This window comes from Bubalus bubalis, chromosome 21 (assembly GCF_019923935.1).
Source record: "Bubalus bubalis isolate 160015118507 breed Murrah chromosome 21, NDDB_SH_1, whole genome shotgun sequence".
Taxonomy (NCBI): Eukaryota; Metazoa; Chordata; class Mammalia; order Artiodactyla; family Bovidae; genus Bubalus; species Bubalus bubalis.
In genome coordinates, this window is record NC_059177.1 from 59,932,312 (window position 1) to 59,955,403 (window position 23,092).

At 53.4% G+C, this 23,092-nt stretch overlaps 1 protein-coding gene across 1 annotated transcript; it reads left to right on the forward strand.

The window, feature by feature from the left end:
- The first annotated feature begins 17,416 nt into the window (after window positions 1-17,416).
- Window positions 17,417-21,446, forward strand: PRR20G (proline rich 20G). Its single transcript, XM_044933621.2, has 3 exons — window positions 17,417-17,609; window positions 18,006-18,063; window positions 19,375-21,446. Exons 2-3 carry the CDS (start codon window positions 18,012-18,014, stop codon window positions 19,905-19,907), a joined length of 585 nt encoding a protein of 194 aa, XP_044789556.2. The 5' UTR covers window positions 17,417-17,609; window positions 18,006-18,011; the 3' UTR covers window positions 19,908-21,446.
- Window positions 21,447-23,092: the final 1,646 nt, after the last annotated feature.

Below are 23,092 nucleotides of genomic sequence, written 5' to 3' on the forward strand. Positions count from 1 at the left end.
TCTGGGTCAGAGGAAACGTCTCCCTGCCGGGTTCAGGCCACGGTCCCTGGAGGAGGCAGTGGGGGCCTGGAGGGCTGAGAATCTGCCCTGTCTGTGTGCCAGGTGGGGCCGCGGGCAGGGGCAGCCAGGGAGGGGAGGGACACTCACTCACACACCCCCAAGACCCCCAGCGAGCATCCGATCCAAGGAGCAGGCAGCCGGCAGTGGTGGCTGGGAGGATGAAGCGGGTACCAGAGGCTCTGTGAGTGAGGGAATCTCAGATGATCCGGGGGCGCGGGTGAGCGGCTGTCCAGCCGCATCTGCCTCTGTGGGTCCTGCTCTCACTGCTCAACTTCAAGCCAAGGGAAGGGCAAAGAGCTCGGCCTGCAGTGGGGCACCCGGTGGGGGAATGCTGGCTCAGACAAGACTGCTGTCCTGGCCACCACCCTTCTGTGTGCTCTCTCCTCCTGGACCCCAGGACGGTGCCCACGCTTCCGCTGCTGCCCAAGCCTTCCCCCTCGTCCAGAGAGGGCACGTACCATACTCAAGCAGGGTTTAACAACAGTCAAACTGGGCACACCCATTGCCCACAGGTGTGCCGGGCAGTGGTTCAACAGCATAAACCAAGATGTGCAGGAAATGCTTAGACAAGGAGGGCCAGGGGAGACGGGACCCCAGGCGTCTCTTTGAACCCTGGGCTTATGTGCAGCAGGGGGCCGGGTTTCCTCCGTGGCTGATGCCTGTCCGGCCGTGGACACTCGAGCAGCTCCTGGCTGAGCAGGGGGTGGTTCTTGGGCGCCGGTGCACTGGGAGGCCGGCGGCACGCTCCTAGGGTGGCAGGGCAGGGTTGCGGGGGCGCCGCCTGCAGGCACGGCTTGTCAGGGCAGCGACGTCGGATGTCCCCCACAGCTGTTCATGAGCGTCCTCAGAGGGAAGCTGCCCAGAAGGCTGCCGCCGGGCAGACATGTCCCACAAAGGGGAGCGGGGTCGTACCCCGGGGACAGGCTGAGGGCAAGAGGGGACGGAGCAGCAGGGGGCCTGTGGGGCATCCTTGAAGGTCCACAGGGAGCGTCAGGACGGCACCCCCAGCGAGTGACAAGGTCTGGGTTCCCTCCCTCCTCCCCTCGAGGACCCAGACCACAGAGGGGGCGGTGAGCAAGGGGTGAGAGCAGACGATGGGCTTTCTCAGCTCTCCACCCCCGGGGAGCCCAGGGCTGAGCCTCATGCTCAGGGGTGGGAAAGGAGCACCCTGACGCCGGGTGTGGGGTTAGCTTTCGGTTTTGACCGGCTGGATGCTTTCACACTGGAAGATGAGACTCCTCACTCCTGAACCTGGCTGGTGGTGACCAGGGGCTGGGGGAGGGGCGGGGCTGCTCCTGCACGGCTGGTGGAGTCAGGACATCCTGGCGGGCACATCGCAGCGTGGACCCTACGTAGTCCCGGGGTCTGAATTTGACTTGACAGCATGCTGTGAACATTTTCCATATAAACAAGTTGACGGCTTCGCTGTCAATGCCTGATTGAGTGATTTCTGTAATTCCCTAGGAGAAACTGGGTAATTTGAGAGGATTCTTTTTTTATCCAGCCTTAGAAACTCTATCAGCAGCCGTCGCACCAAAGTCTCATAGAAATAGGGATAACGGGTAGATATGGGTCTCCGTCATTTTTATTGAACATTTTCCTGCAGTTTCTAGTTACTTCAATTACACAAGAACCATAAATAAGAGGTACGATTCTTATACATGAAGAAACAAAATTATAATTATTTGCCAATGATACATTTATATACTTATGTTTCCCAAGAGTTCACAAAATAGCTGGAATTAATTAAGAGGCTTCAGGATAAACACAAGATAACTACTCATGAATGTATTTTGTGTAACATAAGCAACTTATTAGAGAGCACCATCAAAAGATCCCATTCATGAGGAAAAGAAAATATTAAAATAATTTGAAAATAACATTTACCAAAAACTTGAAGAGTGCTATTAAAAATTGACTATATTTTGCAGGAAAAAAAAATGGAGAACTTTGTTGCTAAGGAAAACACCTAACATTTTTTTTAAATGTTGTGACAATTAGGCATATGGAAAGATGCTCACCCTCATTCGTCACTGGGGAACTGCAAGTTCAAGCAACAATGAGCTACCTACCACCCCACGTCCACTGAAGAGCTGACAACACCAACCACTGGCTAGGAACACCCACTTAGCACCAAGTGCAAAATGGAACGGCCACTTCAGGGGACAGTTCAGCCATTTGGTCTTCCCTTGTGGCTCAGCTGGTAAAGAATCTGCCTACAATGCAGGAGACCCCGGTTCAATTCCTGGGTCAGGAAGATCCGCTGGAGAAGGGATAGGCTACCCACTCCAGTATTCCCGGGCTTCCCTTGTGGCTCAGCTGGTAAAGAATTCACTTGCAATGCGGGAGACCTGGGTTCGACCCCTGGGTTGGTAAGGTCCCCTGGAGAAGGAAAAGGCTCCCCACGCCAGTATTCTGGCCTGGAGATTTCCATGGACTGTACAGTCCAGGGGGTCACAAACAGTTGGACACGACCGAGCGACTTCCACTCACTGGACAAAGTCATCACTACGCGATCCAGCAGTCCCATTCCTGAGTGTCCATCCAAAGTGTGCAACACTTGTGTCCTCACAGAAACTTGCTCATGAACGTTTGTAGCTGCTTCATTCACAACTGACCCATCTTGGCAGCCATCACGATGTCCTTTAGTATGTGAATGGGTAAATGAGCTGTGGTGCCTCCATAAAGCGGGATATCATTCAGCAATAAAAAGAAGTCAGCTAACAAATCATGAAAATACATGGATGCATGTCTTAAATGCGCATTTCCAAGTGAAAGAAGCCCGGCTGAAAAGGTTGCGTGCTGCCTGATCCTAGCGCCATGACATTCTGGGGAAAACCGTGGTGACAGCAGAAGTCGTGTGGCGGCCGGGGGCTGGGGCGCAGGACGGGCGGCTGGAGCGCAGTGGGCGCTCAGGGCACAGGGCCGGTGCGGAGACGCCGGTGCTGGATGCGCGACGTTACACGTTTGCTAAAACCCGCAGAACGTGCAGCACAGGGTGAACCCTAACGTGAACTCAGCGCTGTAGTTTACTGCAATGCATCACCGTTCATGCATCGGTTATGACACACCTCCCACCAGATGGTAATAATGGGGGGCTGGGCGGTATGGGAGGCATATTTGGGAACCCTGTGCTTTCTGCTCAGGTTTTCTTTAAATCTAGAACTATTCTACAAACGAAGTCTATTAATTAAGAGACAAAAAAAAAAGTTATTGAGGCACAAAGGGACATGGAAGAACCTTAAACACCCATTGCTAAATGAAAGAAGCCAATCTGAAAAAGCTACACAGCACGCAGTTTCAATTATATGACATTCTGGAAAAGACAGGTGTACAGAGACAGAGTATCGGGAGCTACGGGTTGATTGAAAATGTGAGACGGATTCTTCAGGGTGGTATAACAATCCCATATGGTAGAATAATGGTGGGTACAGTACATCACAGAGTTGTTAAGACTCACAGAACACTCCCGCATAAGAGCTACAGCATAAAGACTGTCCCTAGTACAGTTATGATAATTACTGTTAGCATTTCTTTATTTATTTGGCTGTACTGGGTCTTAGCTGCTGCGTGTGGAATCTTTAGTTGCGGCGTGTGGAATCTAATTCCTTGACAAGGGGCTGCACCCAGGCCCCCTGCTTGGGAGTGTGGAGTCTTAACCGCTGGACCACCAAGGGAAATCCCCCTTAATGCATTTAAATCTCAAAGTCACGGAGGACGTAGAGGGATCCCAACATGGAATGCGGAACGCAACAAAACAGTTTAACTGTATCCCGAGGGCTCAGCGGGTGAAGAATCCGCCTGCAACTTGGGAGGCGCAGGTTTGATTCCTGGGTCGGGAAGATCCCCTGGAGGAGGAAACAGTAACCCACTCCAGTGTTCTTGCCTGAAAAATTTCATGGTCAGAGGAGCCTGACCATGGTCAGGCAGGCTAAAGTCATGGGATGTGGTAAGAGTTGGACACGACTGAGCAACTGACCACACACATGTGCAAGAAACACAACTGAGCAACTGAGCACGCACATGTGCAAGAAACAGCCTAATCGAAGGGGATGGAGAAAAAGAGCTGCGAAAGTAACTCTGGACATGAGTAGAGTCTGAACAACTGGCGGCCGAAGAAGCATCACACAAGCGTAGACTCTAGTCGGTGAAGCTGCTTCCTGTGCCCACAGGATGATAGTTCGGAGGCCGCCCTGTGCACTAGAGCACACAGGTAAGGAGTGCATGTACATGGGTGGTGGGAGCTTACAGAGAAGCAACGGAAACAGGGTGAGCCCCACGGTAGAGCGGGAGACATCAGTAAAAACTCATGGTGAGCTTGATACAGATATAGATGGTTAGATAGAGGAATACAGGGTGACAGTTGATAGATGAGAGATGGACAGGTGTGTGTACACACACACACCCCTATTTCCTAGCTCTGTCAGCTGGATGGGCTGTCAGCAACATCAGCTGAAGCAGTGAAGCCCCAGGAGCAATGAGCACACCCAGAGGCCAGATCTTGGTGTCCAACACCATCTCCAATAAAAGCAACCAGGGCTCCCTGGGGAAACGGCTGATTCTAGGACTGAGCAGGAAATGCAAAAGCTGGAGGAGAAGAAGGGGACGACAGAGGATACAATGGTTGGATGGCATCACCGACTCGAAGGACGTGAGTCTGAGTAAACTCCGGGAGTTGGTGATGGACACGGAGGCCTGGCGTGCTGCAGTCCACGGGGTCACAGAGAGTTGGACAGGACTGAGCGACGGAACTGAGCCTAGACTAAGGAAGTGCTCAAAACCCAAAGCCTCTGATGAACCGTGATGGTGGGGTTGTGAAAGAACATAGGAGCCAACAGGAAGAGCACCCAGTGGCCAAAGATGGAACCTTGGAAAAACTAAATAAACCCTATATCACTGGAAAATGACTCACGTACATAGTAAACATCCACGCGTCCGTCCTGGTACAAGCCAGTGACTGACACACAGGGAGACTAGCTGCCCGCACAGAGCTCCAGACGATACATGCAGACAGGCCGAAAGCAGGTGCAGCAAACTCCCCAGCCCTGTGTGCGGCTGTCCTCAGCGGCTCCTCCTGAAGAGGGCAGCGAGCCTGCTGTGTGTAAACGGACACTCACAGCGTCCTACGGTGCAGCACGGGGAGCTCTGCTCAAGGTTACGTGCCAGCCTGCATGGGAGGAGGGTGTCGGGGAGAATGGGTACGTGTGTATGCATGCCTGAGTCCCTTTGCCGTTCAGCTGAAACTGGCACAACCTTATTTGTTCAATGACTGTACTCCAATACAAAATGAAAAGTTTAAAATAAAGTTACATATTCAGTTGAAAAAAACCAAAGAGGTCAGTGAGGGAGTGGGGCAAGCTGGCTGGACCTTGGAAGAAGTGGACAAGCATGGCCTCGGCCAGGGGATCAAGGTCAGCATCGCATCAGTGGTAAAGGTGCTGGAAGGCACCCTTGACGGGTGCGCTGAAAACGGCACTCTGTCTGTGAGGCCTTCCTCATAAACACACACGATCCCAAGCTCGCCATGAGAGAACCAGCTGAGGGACATTCTATACGATCCCTGGCCACTCCTCCTCCAAGCCACCAAGGTCATCAACGACAAGGTGGTCTGAGAGGCGTCCTGGCCAAGAGGACTCTGAGGACACGTGACGAGACGGAACACTGCATCCTGGGACACAGAAAGGTCATCATGGAAAAACTAGGGAAATCCAAACCAGCTCTGGGCTTTAGCTAACAATAAGGTGTCAATGTTGGTTCATTCATTGCAACGAAGGTCCGTTAATTGGAACTAAGGTAAGGAAGGGGTTAGTAAATAGTGGTCAAGTGGTGAGGGTATGGAGGTGTTCTCTGTGCAAGTTTTATAATTCTCCTGTAAATCTAAAACTGTTCTACAGTTAAAAGTTTATTTAAGAATACATATGAACTCTTCCTTACCCAACTAATTTGAATACAATTAAAAATCTTCTGTAGGATTTTTTTTTCCAAAATGAAAAATTGATCCCAAAGGTACGTGGATGAAAGAGGAGGTTGTCCAAGTATGTGATGGAGAAGATAAGAAGGGGATGAATTTCTGTAACTGATATGAAAACACATAAAGCTATAATCTTAAAAGAATGTGGTTCTGTTTCAAAAACAGATTGATGAAATGGAATGCTTGATCCAGAAACAGACTTGAGAGCTTATAGATAAAAACAAGGGTTAGTTGCTCAGTCATGTCTGACTCTGTGGGACCCCATGGACTGTAGCCCGCTAGGCTCCTCTGTTCATGGGATTCTCCAGGCAAGAAGACTGGAGTGGGCAGCCATTCCCTTCTCCAGGGGATCTTCCCAATCCGAGGATCTAACCCAGGTCTCCTGCATTGCAGGCAGATTCTCTACCATCTGAGCCACCAGGAAAGCTTACAAATAGGTGATCTCAACGAAGGTGCCCTGACGGACTGGAAGAGAAAAGCTTACTGCATCTGTGCAAACAGGTGCACAGGATGCAGCCCGCTTTATCCAGTGTCGGATGTGACCTTGGAAGGGCGAGTCGCCCCCTTCCTTGGATCACAGGGCTCCCCCCACCACCCAGGGCTCTCCCCTCAGCCGTGACTACACTCCCCCCTCCTTCCCTCCAACGTGTTTGCGGGTGGCTGAGAAAGGCAGGAGCTTCCGGAGAAGGGGCAGTGTTGCTCTCCATGTGTGTCTCCGCTTACACGAACAGCAATGCCACCATGGACCCGGGCTTCTCCCCGCTCCACCGCCAGTGTGAGCCAGGGTCCGTCCACACTCGGAGCCAACACCGCGAGCCGTCCTCCGTAGCACACACCCGTGTCCCCGGCGTTCCAGGCCCGTCAGCGACGCGGGGATGAGGGAACCCGCACGACGGTCGCCAGGACGGAGTCACAGGGCTCCAAGCGCTGGATTCCACAAAGGACACCCGCCTGCTCCGCAGAGTAAAGGCCGCTGAGTCTCGGTGGGCGGCGGGTGAGGGCGCCCCTAGCGACACCTGCCACACCCGCAGTATCCACCTCTCTTTCCTGTGGTCTGATGGGCGTGTGGGCGCCCAGCCCCGATGCGGTGTTTTAACACCTTAGGGCGGAGCACCACTGCTTCTTGCCCTGTGTCCCCACCGCAGTGGCAGCCGCCCCCCCACCCCAGTTTTGGCCCCGTGTTCCATCGACTTTCCCACCTTCTCAGTGATCCACTAAACCCGTCTGTTCCAGACCAGGGCTTGGCTGAGTGCCGGCTCTGCCTGGGGTCCGGTAGCCCGGGTCTAATTCCAGACGACATGGGAGATGGGAGTTACCTCCAAGACCCCCCACTGCCCAGCCTCGCGCAGCCCGCTCGGGGTGGACCTCAGTCAGTGGCTCCAGGCGGTCCTCCCCACCTTGGCATTTGTGTATCAGATGCACTGAGCTCCTCCGCCTTTGGAGGCATCTCCGACGCTATTTGCGGGGCAGTGGCCCCAGGCTAATTTGACATCTTTTCTGGAGCCAGAAGATAGCGTGCCACATGCCAAGTTTACAGGGGAAAATTGGGGAGAAAAACGTGTAAGTGCTCTTTGTATGTGTGTATTGAAAGTATATTAAAGTGTTTTTAAGGGAAAACATATAATTATTGCGTTTGCCACATCCAGCAGCTGAAAGCTGCTCTTCTGGTTTTCTCCAAGTCCTTGTCATTTTCTTGGTTGGTGGCAGACCAAATTACTAGTCAGCAGCCCTCGGGTGACGCCTGCGACGTTAAACAGAACCAATGTCACGGCACCAGCACGCGCGCGTGCACCACGGGCTGTGCAGGGGACAGGCCCCGCAGGAACGCTCACGGAGCAGCCCCGGCCCCGCGCTGGCTGTCCTGCGGCTCATGCCTGTTGTGGAAGAACCCCCCACTCGGGAGTGCAGCCTGTGTCTTTCTCGTGAGGCTTTCCACCGCCCTGCTTCCCCTGACTCCCGGGGAGGGGACTGGCCATCAGGGCTGTTCAGAGCTCTTCAGATGATGTCAAGGACAGCCAAGGTCGAGGACCAGCATCAACTCAGACCACGGGCTTCCCACCTGGCTGCACTCCGCATCACCCAAGAGATGACGGAAGATTCCCGGGTCCTTGCAGAGCGAGGTTCTGATTCAGTTGGTGCGGATCACAGCCTGGGGGTCAGGATGTGTGAGTGTCTCTCGGGTGACTCAAACATGCACCACATTTAAGGGCCTGCCGTCAGGACCATCAGCTGTCACAGATGTCTGCCTGGAGCCCTCTGCATCCGGGTGCCCGTTAGTTTAACCCTATCAGATTCAAAAGCACTTGGTCCCCCAATAGTCTTAGTTATTCTTTTGAGCTAAAGGTTAACTCGGGTTTTTGCATGTGTTTCCCAGCTATTTATTCATCCTTCTTGCATTTCATGCCTTCCTTTGGAGTTCCTAGTTTTGTTTTTTGTGTTTTTTTTTTCATGAAGCATCCTTTAGAACTTCTTTTAGCAAGAGTCTGGATTCAGCTATAAATGTTCTGCACACTTTTTTCACAGAACGTCTTTATTTCAGCTTCCAGCTGGAGGCTGGCTGGTGGGAAGCTGATGTCCTCACTCAGGGCCCTGGAGGTGTAGCTTCCTTACCTGACTCCTTGTCTCTGACGTGTGTCAACGAGAAGCCTTTGTCGATCCAATAGTCATTTTCAGATAATGTTTCCTTCTTCAGGTCTGGTTGCCTTTATGCTTTTTCTCTTTGCCTTTTGGTTTCGGCAGATTCTCTCACATAGCATTTGGGTGTAAATTAATTCCTTTGCTGCTTCCCGCCTCCGATTCTCCGCTCTGAGCAGCGCGGGTTCCCTCCAGCCAGACGGCTCCGGCCATCCTTTCTGGCAACACCTCTCCTCCTGCGTCGGGCTCGCATGTGTATCCCTCATGCGCCTTCTCCAGGCTCTCAGCCCCTCACGGTGTCCACCCTTTCCCTCTCTCTCCGCAATGTGCCTGAAATCTTTCCTTTAAAGCTATGTCATAATCACTTCCACATTTCAAATGACTATGCTCATTTCTAGAAGTTGCGCTTGCTTCATTTTTCAACCTACGTGTTTGGTTTGCTTGAAACTATTTCTCTGTTTTTGCTTACGTTTTCTAGTCCTTATTTACGTCAACAATTCTTAGCACACTTGCTTTATACTCTAGTTGATTTTTATTTGAATTTCTCGGTAAGCTAGTCCTTCCTACTTTATCTCAACTGACTCTACAACTCAGTTCATTATCTCTGCGATAGGAGAGGCCTTGTCTTTCAGAGGTCTATACTGAAATATTCATGACTGAAATGGCGTGAGGCCCAGGGGTGTGGAGGAAGTGAGCCCAAATATAGACAGAGTGAGCCACGCCTCCTGGTTCGTAGTTTTCACGTATGAGCTCATCTTCACCAAGGACGGTTTTCTCCTTCGGGGGATTCTCATGTGGAAATGCTACTGAGAGCACCTTTTTGGTTTTTTCTACTAGCTGGCCTCATTACATTCGTGGTAAGATCTTCCTAAGATTGCTGACTTGTCTTCAGGATTTCTGCAGCTTGTGCTCGGTATCACTGGGACCGCACACCATGCTGAGAAGCCTACAATTTCCAGAGCCTCATAGACCTGAGCTGATTGTTGCTTCTCCAGCTGCTGGGCAGGCTGACTGTAGGCCACTCCCCAACCCTGTTATGGAAGGCAGTTCTTCCACCATCCCGGGCTTTCACGGAAGTCTGAGGTCTGGCTCCCAAAGGCAAGGGCGCAAGGGCCAGTCTCCATTCCAGAGGGACCACGGACGCCCTCCCTGCATCCTCTGAAACTTACCTCTGAGCCAACATCGATGATGTCTACTACTCACTAACGACACACAGGCATCCCCTTCTGTCTCTTCAAACTTCTCACGTTTCCGACACACGTGCTCCTTGTGCGTGGGGGCAGGGGGCAGTGCCCACATGGCTCCAGCTGCTGTGTTGCAGGTTACTAATGGCATGTAGGGAACACATTCATCTCAGTTCAGTTCAGTCACTCAGGCATGTCAGACTCTGCGACCCCATGGACTGCAGCACGCCAGGCCTCCCTGTCCATCACCAACTCCCAGAGTTTACTCAGACTCATGTCCATCAAGTCAGTGATGCCATCCAGCCATCTCATCCTCTGTTGCCCCCTTCTCCTCCTGCCTTCAATCTTTCCCAGCATCAGGGTCTTTTCCAGTGAGTCAGTTCTTCGAATCAAACGGCCAAAGGATCAGAGTTCCAGCTTCAGCATCAGTCCTTCCAATGAATATTCAGGACTGATCTCCTTTAGGATGGACTGGTTGGATCTCCTTGCTGTCCAAGGGACTCTCAAGAGTCTTCTCCAGCACCACAGTTCAAAAGCATCAATTCCTTGGGGCTCAGCTTTCTTTATAGCCCAACATACACAGCTGCTTCATGCATTTAAATGTGTCACTAAGGCGTTCTCTTAACGTCTTACTCTTGAGTTACTAGATAGACAATACATTGCTTGAATATGTTAATAAGAACAACTGTTAATGTTTGTCTGCCTACAAGCAATCTTATCCGTTATTTTCATTGTTTCAAATCATCCTCAGGACAAATCCTGAACCAAGGACGCTGTCGCTTATCTCGGCTCTGCGCATGCTCGGCTCTGCGCGTGGAGAACTGGAGCCTCAGAGCAGGGAGACAGGGGGTCTGGGAGCCCACGCTGGGGTCTCACGCTGACCCCACCCTACAGCCCTCCTCACACGGCTGATGCACTTGCTTTGCGTTACTGTGTGTGTGTGTGTCAGTGAGTGGTCAAAGTTCCAGGACAAACTTCCTGTGGAAAGGTGCGTGGGCTTTCCAGGGGGCGCTAGTGGTAAAGAAACTGTCTGCAAATGCAGGAGACATAAGAGATGCGGGGTCGACCCCTAAGTCGGGAAGGTCCCCTGGAGAACGGAACTGCAACGCACTGCAATTTTCTTGCCTGGAGAATCCCATGGACAGAGGAGTCTGGTGGACTGCAGTCCATGGGGTCTCAGAGCCAGACACGACCGAAGCGACTGAGCACGCACGCCTGCACGCACGCACACGTCCATGGGCGGAAAGCTGGCCCACAGCCAGGACCCAGGCTGTCTCCTCACCACCTGCGCGTGGTTTGAGCCACTTGACTGGAGCCAGCCCACGAGACGGGAGTGGGAGTGACGTGGACAGACCAGTGACAGGCGGGAAGGGACTCCCCTTCACTTGGTGATAAACGTGGGCTGGTTAAACCCTTGGGGTGTGAGGAAGGGGCTTGCGTCGAGACAGTCCCTGCCACTTCCCAGCACCTGCCTCAGCTCCAGGCGCACTTTCTACTTTACAGAGAAGACAGGCCCCAGCGGGCGATGGCTGCGGTGCCCTCAGAGCCGGGTGCCCCATCCCTCTCTCGTGCATATTCAACGCCCTTCTCTTAGCTGGGTCCTCTCCATTTCTTTCATTTTATTTAAACATCCTCATCATGGTTATGTTTATAAAAAGAGCCCTTACCTTTTGGGGATACATAATTAAATATTTATGGTTTGAGTGGCAAGATGTCTGGGACTTACTTGCAAACAGCCCAGAGTCGGGGCAGCAGCAGGCAGAGAGAAGCAAGAGTGGCCGTGAGTTTGTAACCTCTGAATCTGGGGGTCGGCTATCTGGGGAGTCACCACACTCTGCATTTACATTTAGTAGACGTATTTGAGATTTTTTATAATGCACACTTTTCCTTAAATGGTACAGAAAATTCATAGAAGACAAAAAAAAACTTTTTATGAAAGTAGGTTTTGAACACTGGAGATGAATATGTGTTTACCACGACCTGTGGAAGACACACGCCTCCAGGAGCTCTCACCTCGCCCCCTCCCGGCCAATCACAGGGAGGGGAGGACTTTAGATTCTGAGGATGGGGGAGAGGCTGTGAGCCCAGCACACTGGAGACTCTAGGAGCCGGCGGGGCAGAGGGACGACTCTCCCCAGAGCCTCCAGAAAACACATAAAGCGTGAAACCTCAACATTAGCTCAGCGGCTCCTGTGTTCCGTACTTTTTCCCCCAGCTTCTAAGTCATCATTTATTTACAGAGCATCAATCACACTGTCGAGGTGTTCACGACACAGCGAGCATCACAGGAAAAGTTATCCCATTACACACAACCGATGAGCTAGAGAACGCTTTTGAAACGCTGGAGTGAAGCAACACCACATCAGATTCCAAAGATGCTGAGAACTGGCAGTGACTCCACCAACGGAAGAGCAGACGGGCAGAGAGTCAGAGCGCCGCACGGCAGACGGGCAGATCTGCAGAATGCCGGCGAGCTTACAAAGTACAACTTCACAGCAACACAGGGACAATACATTTGGGTTAGTTTAAGTCACAAGTGTGGAGCGCTGTGTTGCAGCAGCAACCAGAAACTGATACACACATTTCCAGCTAAATAGAAACGGCATCTCAACTGGCTATGGATTTCCTGTAGAGAAGGCAGGAAAACAGGGAGTGGCTGAGACCTCGGGCTCGCAAACAACAGCTGTTGCTCTTCCGTCGCTAAGTCGCATCCGAGCCTTTGTGACGCCATGCACTGCAGCAAGCCAGGCTTCCCTGTCCTTCACCATCTCCCAGAGTTTGCTCAAACTCACGTCCATTGATTCGATCATGCCATCCAACCAACTCATCCTCTGTCCTCTCTCCCAACCCCTGCCCTCCATCTTTTCCAGAATCAGGGTCTTTTCCAACGAGTGGGCTCTTTCCATCATGTGGTGAAAATTTTGAAGTTTCAGCTTCAGCATCAGTCCTTCTAATGAATAGTCAGGACTGATCTCCTTTAGGACTGACTGGTTCCATTTCCTCGCAGTCTAAGGGACTCTCAAGAGTCTTCTCCAGCACTACAGTTCAAAAGCATCAATTCTTCCATGCTTCAGACTTTCTTTATGGTCCAATCCTCACATCCATGTGACCACTGGAAAAACCATAACTTTGACTAGACAGACCTTTGTCGGCAAAGTCATATCTCTGCTTTTTAATACACCATCTACGTCTGTCATAGTCTTTCTTTCCAGGAGCAAGCGCCTCTTAATTTCATGGCAGCAGTCACCATCTGCAGCGACTGTGGAGCCCACGAAAGAAAATCTGCCAGAGTTTTCACTTCTTCCAAACTTGCTGACATATTGAGTGTGGCACTTCAACAGCATCATCTTGTAGGGTTTGAAATAGCTCAGCTGGAACTTCATCACCTCCACTAGCTTTGTTTGTAGTGATGCTTCCCGAGGCCCACTTGACTTCGGACTCCAGGATGTCTGGTTCTAGGTGAGAGGCCACACCATCATGGTTATTCAGGTGATTAAGACCTTTTTTTTCTATGGTTCTTCTGCGTATTCTTGCCACCTCTTCTTAATCTCTTCTGCTTCCCTTAGGTCCACACCATTTCTTCCTTTATCATGCCCATCCTTGCACGAAATGTTCTGTTGATATCGTCAATCTTCTTGAAAAGATTTCTAGTCATTCCCATTCTATTGTTTTCCTCTACTTTGCATTGTTCATTTAAGAAGGTCTTCTTATCCATCCTTGCTATTCTCTGGACCTCTGCATTCAGTTCGGTGTATCTTTCCTTTTCTCCTTTGCCTTTCGCTTCTCTTCTTTCCTCGACTATTTGTAAAGCCTCCTCAGACAGTCATTTTGCCTTCTTGCATTTCTTTTTCTTGGGGATTGTTTTGGTCACTGCCTCTTATACAATGTTATGAACCTCTGTCCATAGTTCTCCAGGCACTCTGTCTACCAGATCTAATCCCTCTAATTCATTACCTCCACTGTATAATCATAAGGGATTTAATTTAGGTCATACCTGAATGGCCTAGTGGTTTTCTCTACTTTCTTCAATCGAAGCCTGAATTTTGCAATAAAGAGCTGATGATCTGAGTTACACTCAGCTCCACGTTTTGTTTCTGCTCTCTGCATACAGCTTCTCCACATTTTGCTGCAAAGAATATAATCAATTTGATTTCAGTATTGACCATCTGGTGATGTCCATGTATAGAGTCATCTCTTGTGTAGTTGGAAAAGGCTGTTTGCTATGACCAGTATGTTCTCTTGACAAAACCCAGTTAGTCTTTGATCTGCTTCAGTTTGTACTCCAAGCGCAAACTTGCCTGTTAATCCAGGTGTCTCTTGACTTCCTACTTTTGCATTCCAACTCCCTATGATAAAATGATGTATTTTGTCGTTAGTTCTAGAAGGTGTTGTAGGTCTTCAGAGCTGGTTCACTTCAGCTTCTTCAGCATCAGTGGTTGGGGTACAGACTTGGATTGCTGTGATATTGAATGGTTTGCCTTGGAAATGAACTGAGATCACTCTGTTGTTTTTGAGATTGCACCCAAGTACTGCATTTCAGATTCTTCTGCTGATTGTGAGGGCTACTCCATTTCTTCTAAGGGATTCTTGCCCACAGTAGTAGATATAATAGTGATCTGAATTAAATTCACCCATTCCCGTCCATTTTAGTTAACTGATTCCGAGTATGTCAGTGCTCACTCTTGCCGTCTCCTGCTTGACCACGTCCAATTTACCTTGATTCATGGACCTGACGGTCCAGGTTCCTAAGCAACACTGCTGTTTGTTTACAGCAGTGGACTTTACTTTCACCACCAGACACATCCACAACTGAGCGCTGTTTCCGCTTTGGCCAGGCCACTCCATTCTTTCTGAAGCTCTTAGTAATTGCCCTCTGCTCCTCCCAGGGGCTTCCCTGGTGGCTCTCCCACAATGCAGGAGACCTGGGTTCTTTCCCTGGGTCAGGAAGATCCCCTGGAGAAGGAAATGGCAATCCACTCCAGTACTCTTACCTGGACAGTTTCATGGGTGGAGGAGCCTGCTGGGCTACAGTCCATGGGGTTGCAAAGAGTTCGACATGACTGAGTGACTTCACTTTTCACTTTCTGCTCCTCCCCAGTAGCATTGGGCACCTTCCAACCTGGGGGGCTCATTTTCTGGTGTCCCATCTTTTTGCCTTTTCATACTGGTCACGGGCTTCTTGAGGCAAGAATACTGCGGCGCTTTGCCGTTTCCTCCTCCAGGGGACCACGTCCTGTCAGAACTCTTCACTGTGAACTGTCCCTCTTGGGTGGTCCTACGTGCATGAGTCATAGCTTCACTGAGTTTACACAAGCCCCTTTGCCCCGATAAGGCTGTGATCCATGAAGGGGTCGAACAGCAGAGTCGCGCTGAAATCCTACTCCGCCCGTGGCAGCTGAGCTGCCTCACTGTTTTGTCTCAATTTCTCCACTTGTTGAATGGGAGCAGCAAGCGCCCCGGAGTGGCGAGTGGCCCTGCTGGGAACAATGGACTCCTGGGCACCGCCATCCTGGGGGCCAGGCGTGGCAAATGCTCTGCACGCTCTGCACACTCAGCATGGCCAGTGATGTGTCTTTCTCATCCCTTTCCAGCGCTGACCCTTTGCTAAGACCGCACTGTTTTGATGGGCAGGAAAGGGCCAATGCACTGTGGTTCTTTTTTATATTAGCTAATTATATAATAATTAATTCTCCACACAAAGTTTAAAGCTTTTCATACAGTTTCATGAAAGAAAAAACGTAGCACCGATCTCACAAATGGTAGAGGAACAAAATGGATATTCATACAAAGACGTGCAAAAGACAGACCATAGAACAGCTAAAGTCCGCAGGATGCCAACGCTAAGTGCTGGCAGAGACATGGAACCACTCGACCCCTCCCACGCTGAGGGAGGGAATACGAAACGGGACAACCCCCACTTTGGAAACCAGTAGGACAGTTCTTACAAAGGTAAGCAAACGTGCGATATTTTACCCAGAAACTCCACTTCTAGGCATTCACCCAGGTGAAATGAAAACACATGTCCACATAAAGACTCATATATGAACGTTCACAGCAGCTTTTTCATAATATCCCCAGATTGGAAACAACTGGAGTGTCCACCAGGCAGTGAGCGGACGGTCATGAAACAGAACAGGAGGCAGAGTCAAGAGGCTGCTCTGACCGGTCCTGCTGGGGTGGAGCCAAGGCCGCCGGGGCGGAGCCAAGGCCGCCGGGGCGGAGCCTAGGCAGCTGGGGCGGAGCCAATGGCACTGGGGCGGAGCCTAGGCCGCCGGGCGTGAATTCCGACTGCAGAACCTCAGGACAGGCAAGGTGACCACCAGGATGGGAACTTCACCAGGCGGCCTGGGGCTGGGGGTAGGGGGTGGACAGCAAAAGGACCCAAGGGCACTTTCCGAGGTGACGAAAACGTTCCACGGCTCAGCTGTGGTGATGGCTCCCCAAGGGTATGCGGGTACCAAAATCCACTGAACTGTGTGCTTAAATAGGATGTATTTTATCAAGTGTAAATTGAACTTCAAAAAAGCTGATCATTTTAAAATGAAAAAAGAAACATAACACTGGGACTCGGTGGAACTGCATTATTTATAAGTGGCTTTGGAAGAAGTGCTAGTCTCCATTCCTCCTGCCAGAGTCTCCTCCTGACCCCGAGCTCACACCCCCAGCGCTAGCACCCGTGGTGGGAGCGTCATGCACAGGTCTCCAGCCCCAGCCTCTCCTCAGATCTCCAGCCTCAAAGGTGGAGTTCCACCTTAGGTCCTCACACTTGGTGGCTCAAATCTCTTTCAACCCAACGTGTAGGAACAAGTTCGTCCTCTCCCCTCTCAGAGCAGAGTCCTGGTATGACTTCTGTCTTAACACACCCAGTGCTTCCCTCCCAGGGCGCGTCCATACCACCTACTCCGCTTCTCACCTGTAAACCTCTCTAACCCCAGAGGTCTTCCTCATCTGCCACCTCAACGCATCTCCTAAGACACCGCATCCACCCCAGAGGGCTGTGCAACCCCCCAGCTGCCCAACTTAAGCTGGGTGACCTCTGTTCACCCCCATCACGCCTGGGGTGCTCGTCCACTACAGGCCAGTCCCATCATGGCATCCACTGTGCTTGGACCAAGACCGGAACCCGGGCAGGCTCCATCACCCCTCGTCTAACCTCCTCTGCTTTCCATGACTGGACACCCCTGGATGGTTTGGGGTTCTGTGTCCCTTATGCCTAGGTGCATGGTCTCCCCACTTCCCTGCCAGCCTGGCTCCAGTCCATTAATCCTTCCAACTGCACCAAACACCCACCCTAGGTTCCTCCTTTGACCACCGCCCGCCCTGCCCACCCAGTCTAATCTCTCCCTCCTATCAGTCACTCTCCAGCCTCACACTTAACCCAATCTCAATTCCCCTTCTTCTTTTTCTGTAATGATTAGATCAACCCACCAATACAGCTCAGGTCTGTGACCCTGGGCCGCAGGAAACTAGCCCAATCAACAGCTCCCAGTAAGCCCCTGCCTGCGTCGCTCGGCCCACTCCTCTATCCAATCAGCCCTCCCGGCAGCCCTATAAGAGGTGCAGGAGCGTGGAGCAGAGGGTTTCCTGCTCAGCTCCTGTGAGGACCAGCCTGCCCTGGGAGGTACGACGCCCTAGGACCAGCATTGTGACTGTGGACCCCTGGACCCTCAGCCCCGGCCTCTCTCCTGGAGGGCCTCTTGGAAGTCGTTCCGTGTCTCCAGACTCCAGAGCCAGCCTTGAAGTCACAGCTGGGAGCCCAGGTAGGTGCCAGTGCCCGGAAAAGGGCACATCTTGTCTGACGGGGGAGAGAGTCTCTGGTGCCCTGGGAGGGCCCCTCCAGACAGCCCCCGCCTCCACCTCTGCTCCCCCCTTCCTCACCGCTTGGCTCTGGGGAAGGAAGCTCCCTTCAGTCCGCCCAGGGTAATCTCATCTACTCCCACCCCGACCGGACAACTTGAGACAACCTAGCGAACCGCCGCGGGGCCACACCCAACTTGCTGCTCTTTGAAAACAGTTTAACCGTCTCTCCAAACCCCCTGCCTCCTGACACTGTGTCCCCCAGATCCTGGTGCGGGGCGGGGGGCGGTAGTGCCTGGCAGGGTGGGCGGGGAGCCTGGCATGTTGGAGCCTCCGGTTGACCCATTCCTCTCTGGCAGATTGCTATGGAGGAGCAGAGACCCACCAAACGCTTCCACTTGATGGCCCCAGATCAAGGTACGTCAGGCGCCTGACACCCACTTTAATCCCGCCCAGCGTCACATCTGGCATTTGCTTGAAACACAGAAGGCGTTTTGGGGAGAAGGGCAGCCCTTCTTAACTTCCTTGGCCCACCTGGTTCCAAGGTTCTTCCTGTCCTCCACTGCCGACTTCCCCGATAGACCCCCCGGACTTCCCTCCAGGACCCCGGGGGGCCTGTCTCCCCCCTTCACTTTCCACATGCAAGCCCCTTCACCCCCAGACCCGTTACTTAGAGCACAGCCATCCAGGGGACCAGGGTCAACCCCTCTGTTCTGAATTCTTCGGGATGTACTACTTGGGCTGTTATTTGCAAATTCTGAAAACTCTTCCCTAATTATTTAAATTCAAACACAATCAAGGGCTCTGTGACATCAGTCACCCCCTTCTAACCTGCTTCCACCAGACCCCCCCGTCCCCACATCAGCTGGGTACCCCGTCCCCCTCTGGAATCCCATGCCCAGTTTCTTTCCCAGGTGTCCTTGCCTGCCTTGGCTGAACTCTGTAGAGCACCGGGCTCTCAACCCTCAGCTCCCAGTGTTCCTGGCCAAGAAGTGGGGAAAAATTCACCCCTCTGGTGGTGACCCCGAATCCCGCTCCAGCCAGGCCTCCCTCTGGATGACACCAGTGCCTCAGCACGGTCAGGCTCGTCCGGCCGCCCGGAGTCCCCTGTAGAGCGGCCTGGGGCCTCACCCCGTCCTGCTGGAGGAGGGGTGGTCATCCAGGCACGCCGGCCACATGGTGCCACCTCCCCAACCCCGCACCCCTGCGCCCCAAGTCCCGCCGTGAGGACACTGCTCCCCTGCTCCGGTTCTCCCTGGACCACAGGGCAGGCCGGAGCCTGGCTCAGCTCCAGGAGGCCTTGGTGGCCCCTTCGGTGCTGTCTGCCAGCCCCCAGCGGCCTCTCTCCCCTCCCCGCCCCGCCTCGGTGCCCGGTGCCCGTAGGCAATTGTTTGTTCTGTCAGGGGAGGTCATTTGTATTCAGATTGAGTCTCTCTAGTGAACCTAGACGGCAGGTACCGGTCAGTACAGCGAGGGTTAGAATACCCGGCTGCCAGGGGACCGGGAGGGCTGAAAGAGGGTGGGAGGCCCAGCCTGGAGAGGTGGCCGCTCACTCCCCCCGCCCCCGCCAAGTCCCCTCTCCGTCCTCCCTTCCTCGCCCCTCGTGCTCCCCTCCCTCGTCCTCGCCCCCCATCCCCATCCCCCTCCCGTCTCTGTGCCCCCAGTCCCCCCGCCACCGCCCCTTCCCTCCCCCTCCCTCCCCGGCTTACTGCTCCGTCTCTGTTCCAGGTGCTCAGCCCTACACGGCGCGCTGCCCTGGGGGAAGAGGCGGAGACCCTGGGGGGCCCGCCGGCCCAGCCCAGCCCTCGAGACCCTTGGCCTACGTGAAGCCCGTCGTCGTGAGATGCGAGGCCCCCCGCTTCGTGGGAGGCGCCGCGCAGACAGGCCGAACCCGCCGCCGAGGGGGCGGCCACCGGGCCGGGAGGGACCCCCGCGCTCCGGGGGAGCCGGTGCGCCTGCTTGGGCCGGACCCGCGTGTGGAGCCGGGGCCCCGCCAGCCCCCGGAGCCAGAGGCGGGGCAGACGCAGACCCTCACAGCCAGCAGAGCGGCCGAGGCGGCGGCCGCGCGCGGGCTGACCCGTCAGGAGCTGCAGGACGCCTACGGACAGTGGGGCCTCGGAGAGGTCCGGCCTGCGCACTGCGCCTACGTGGGCTTCGTGCCCGCGGGCTCCGCCATGATCATGGTGCAGACGCAGTCCGGCGTCTACCTCTACTCCAGCCCCGGGGTCCAGGCCCAGTCCCGCCAGCCTCCCTCTCTCTAAAGACCCCCGAGCCGCGCCAACTGCAGCCCCAGCCCTGTGCCCTGAGCCCACCTGCGTTGTCCGGGCTGAACCCTGAACCTGAACGCTCCCCTGCCGGCCCGCCAGCCCACGTCTGCTTCCCAAAGACCAGCAGGACTGAGGCACCGGGCAGAGGGGCCCAGGACGCGCCCCCTGAGCGGGGAGGAGCTGTGGGCGGCGCTCCACAGCCAGCGGGGGCGGAGTCAGGATGCCCGGGTCCCTGGCGGCCTGCGGAAGGTGGCCAGTGGCTTCCCCTCGGAGGACAGAGGCGGATGCTAAGCGAGGGCTGGGAGTGACACACGGGGCGAGGCTCCATCCTGAGAAACTCCAGGAGTTGCTGCCTGGGCAGGCCTGCAGGGAGGGCAGAATAGGCCAGACCACCCCGCTCCTTCAGCGGCATCGCGACTCCGGAGAACCCCGAGGAGACAGCCTGGGAGTCTGGGAGTCTCCGGTCCTGTAACCCGGACAGTAAGCTGGACCCGGGGGCTGGCAGACAGGAGGGGCTGGGGGAGCATCGAGGGATGGAAGCAGGCCTGAAGGCAGCCCGGGCCTCCTGAGCACAGGAGCGCATAGGCTGGTGGAAAAGCCCTTCCTGGGAAAGCACTGACGACGTTCTTCAGCCAGGAGACAACAAGAAGCGGGAAGCAGGGAGATGAGGAAACTGCATCATTATAAAGTCTGAATGAAGACAACCTGGGCTTCCCTGGTGGCTCAGACAGTAAGGAATCTGCCTTCAATGTGGGAGACGCAAGTTCGATCCCTGGGTGGGGAAAATCCCCTGGAGTACGAAAGTGTAACCCACTGCAGTATTCCTGCCTGGAGAATCTCAGGGACAGAGGAGCTTGGAGGGCTACAGTCCATGGGGTGCCAAGGAGTCGGACACGACTGAGTGACTAACACTTTCACTAAAGACAGTCCTCAAAGAAAACGGAATAATCCAGAACATAGGAACCTGGGGGGATGGAAGCATTCAAAGGAGCTAAAAGTGACTGAGATTCTGTCTGGTCCCTGGGGTCCTGGGGTATGTTGAGCCGAAGGAGCAGAGCCCCGGACATCTGTAAGCAGGGGCGCCCATTGGCAGCCTCTGAATGAGCTGGGATGAAAGATTCCAAACAGACTGAGGAACACGTGGACCCATGACTCCGATGAATCAAGCAAAAGGCACGGGAGTGACAGAAACACGGAGAAAGCAGGGTGTGTTGACAACGCCAAGGAAGGAGTAGGTGGTGGCGGCCTCCACTCCCAGCTTCACTGGGAGTGCCTTGCACACTTCACCACCAGGCAGGGGTTTTCCGGGGTTTTCTCCCAGCGCTGCTTGATCAAGTTGAGGTAACTCCCATCTCCTCCGTCGGATAAGAGGTTTATGATGAACTGGATTTCCTATTTTATTAAGCAGGCTTTGACTGCCTGATTCATTTGTAAGAGAAAACGTCCACGGAAAACCAAAAGAATTCTTCCCACGAAAAATGTTTTCTTGTGTATTCAATGATCTGCTTGAATAAACCTTTCTCCTGGCTTTTACTGGAGTACATCTTTTATTAAAATTTCCATTTTCATGTTGCCAACATCAGACGAGTTTACCGTAACCAAAAAAGACACCCCAAAAGACAAAGAACAAGTGTCTCCCCCAACCCCCATCACACAGGCCTCTGGGAATATATGGGTACCTAAAGGCACCTCTGGGGTTTCATTTTTACAGAAACGGGGCATGCTTTCCTCCCAGGGCCCCCCAGGGTGATTACAGGGTGTGGGCAGGTGTGGCAGGCATGCTAGGCAGGGGGCCTCCCCGAGCCCATTCCTCAGGTGTGCTGTGCAGCCCACAAAGCTTATCTGCAGAGAGCACAGCCCCGTGTTCAACCACGTGCCCAGCTGTCCCCTCCCTGGGGCCGGCCACCCTCCACGAGGGAGGGACGCCCTTCTCTGATGGGCTGCTCCCAGGGTGTTCCCAGCACCAGCCTGCCGCAGCACTAGAGTCTTCAGGACTGGCTCTTTTCGTTTTACACAATAAATCCTCAAAGTGAGATCGCCGCGTCAGGCAGTAAGGCCGTATTTTATCTTAATAGATATTAAGGAATTGCACTCAATTAGGTTGTGTCCCTATCGCTTCCCATCAGCGGGATGCGAGGGGGCTGGTCCCCACAGCCTTCCCAGCAATAAATGTCAGACGGAGTACTTTTTGCTCATGTCTTGAGTAAAAATATGTCATTGTGGTTCAGATTTGATTTGTCTTCACTGCTAATAAGGTTTAGTATCCTCTCACGAATTTATTGGCCGTTTTTATTTCTACTTCTGTTAACAGCCCATATATATCTTTTGCAGTTTTCCACTGGGTTTTTAATCTCTGATCAGCCTGTGGGAACTTCTTGGGTATTGTCAAGTGATGCTTTCCCACCCCGACATCCTGCCCTCACTTGCTGTCAGCCATCCCTGGGCCCTGCCCCAGGCCCTGCTCCCTCCCCAGGGCTAGAGCCTACATGGGTCACAGAGCACCTCCAGCCGCGGGCTCGGAAGTGTTTCCTCAGCCATTTAGCGGGTTAGACATTGTCCAGGTTAAGTGTGCCAATTTGAGGTTTCCCGGAAAGGCTCGGCATTCACCCACTCCCCCCTCTTTGGGGGATTCTACCTACACTTCTCAGAGACTTGCCAAAATCCAGGCATGTGGAGGCTTTTCCTTTCTCCTGTTTTTAGGCACTTTTAGTTTCTTTAATTTAACAGGACACATATTTTTGATGAGTGAAGGACTCTGAGGCCCACATTCAGCCTTTCTGCAGGAGGTGTGCATCCTCAGCTCAGACTTGAAGACCCCTGGCCTCTAGTCTCTGTGTCGGAAGGAGACATCACTTCAATCATAAATCTACATTAAGACTCTACAGTCTACATGCCCCACCCCCTAACTTGGGACATGCGTGTTTCAACCTTCACACCCTCAAACACGTCATCAAAGAGCCTCGATCCCCTGACAGTCAGGGGATGCACCAGGACCCGGAAGCACACCTGCAGGACCCGGAAGCACACCTGTAAGAAGACGGGCATCAGCTGCTCCTGCGGCCTGGCTGGGGGCTCTCGTCACTGGTCACTGACCTCCCACTACCCCCACCCCCCGTTTATGTCTGCACAGGGGAATCTCTGGACGCCCCTGGGCCCTCACCAGGCAGGGACCCCACTGT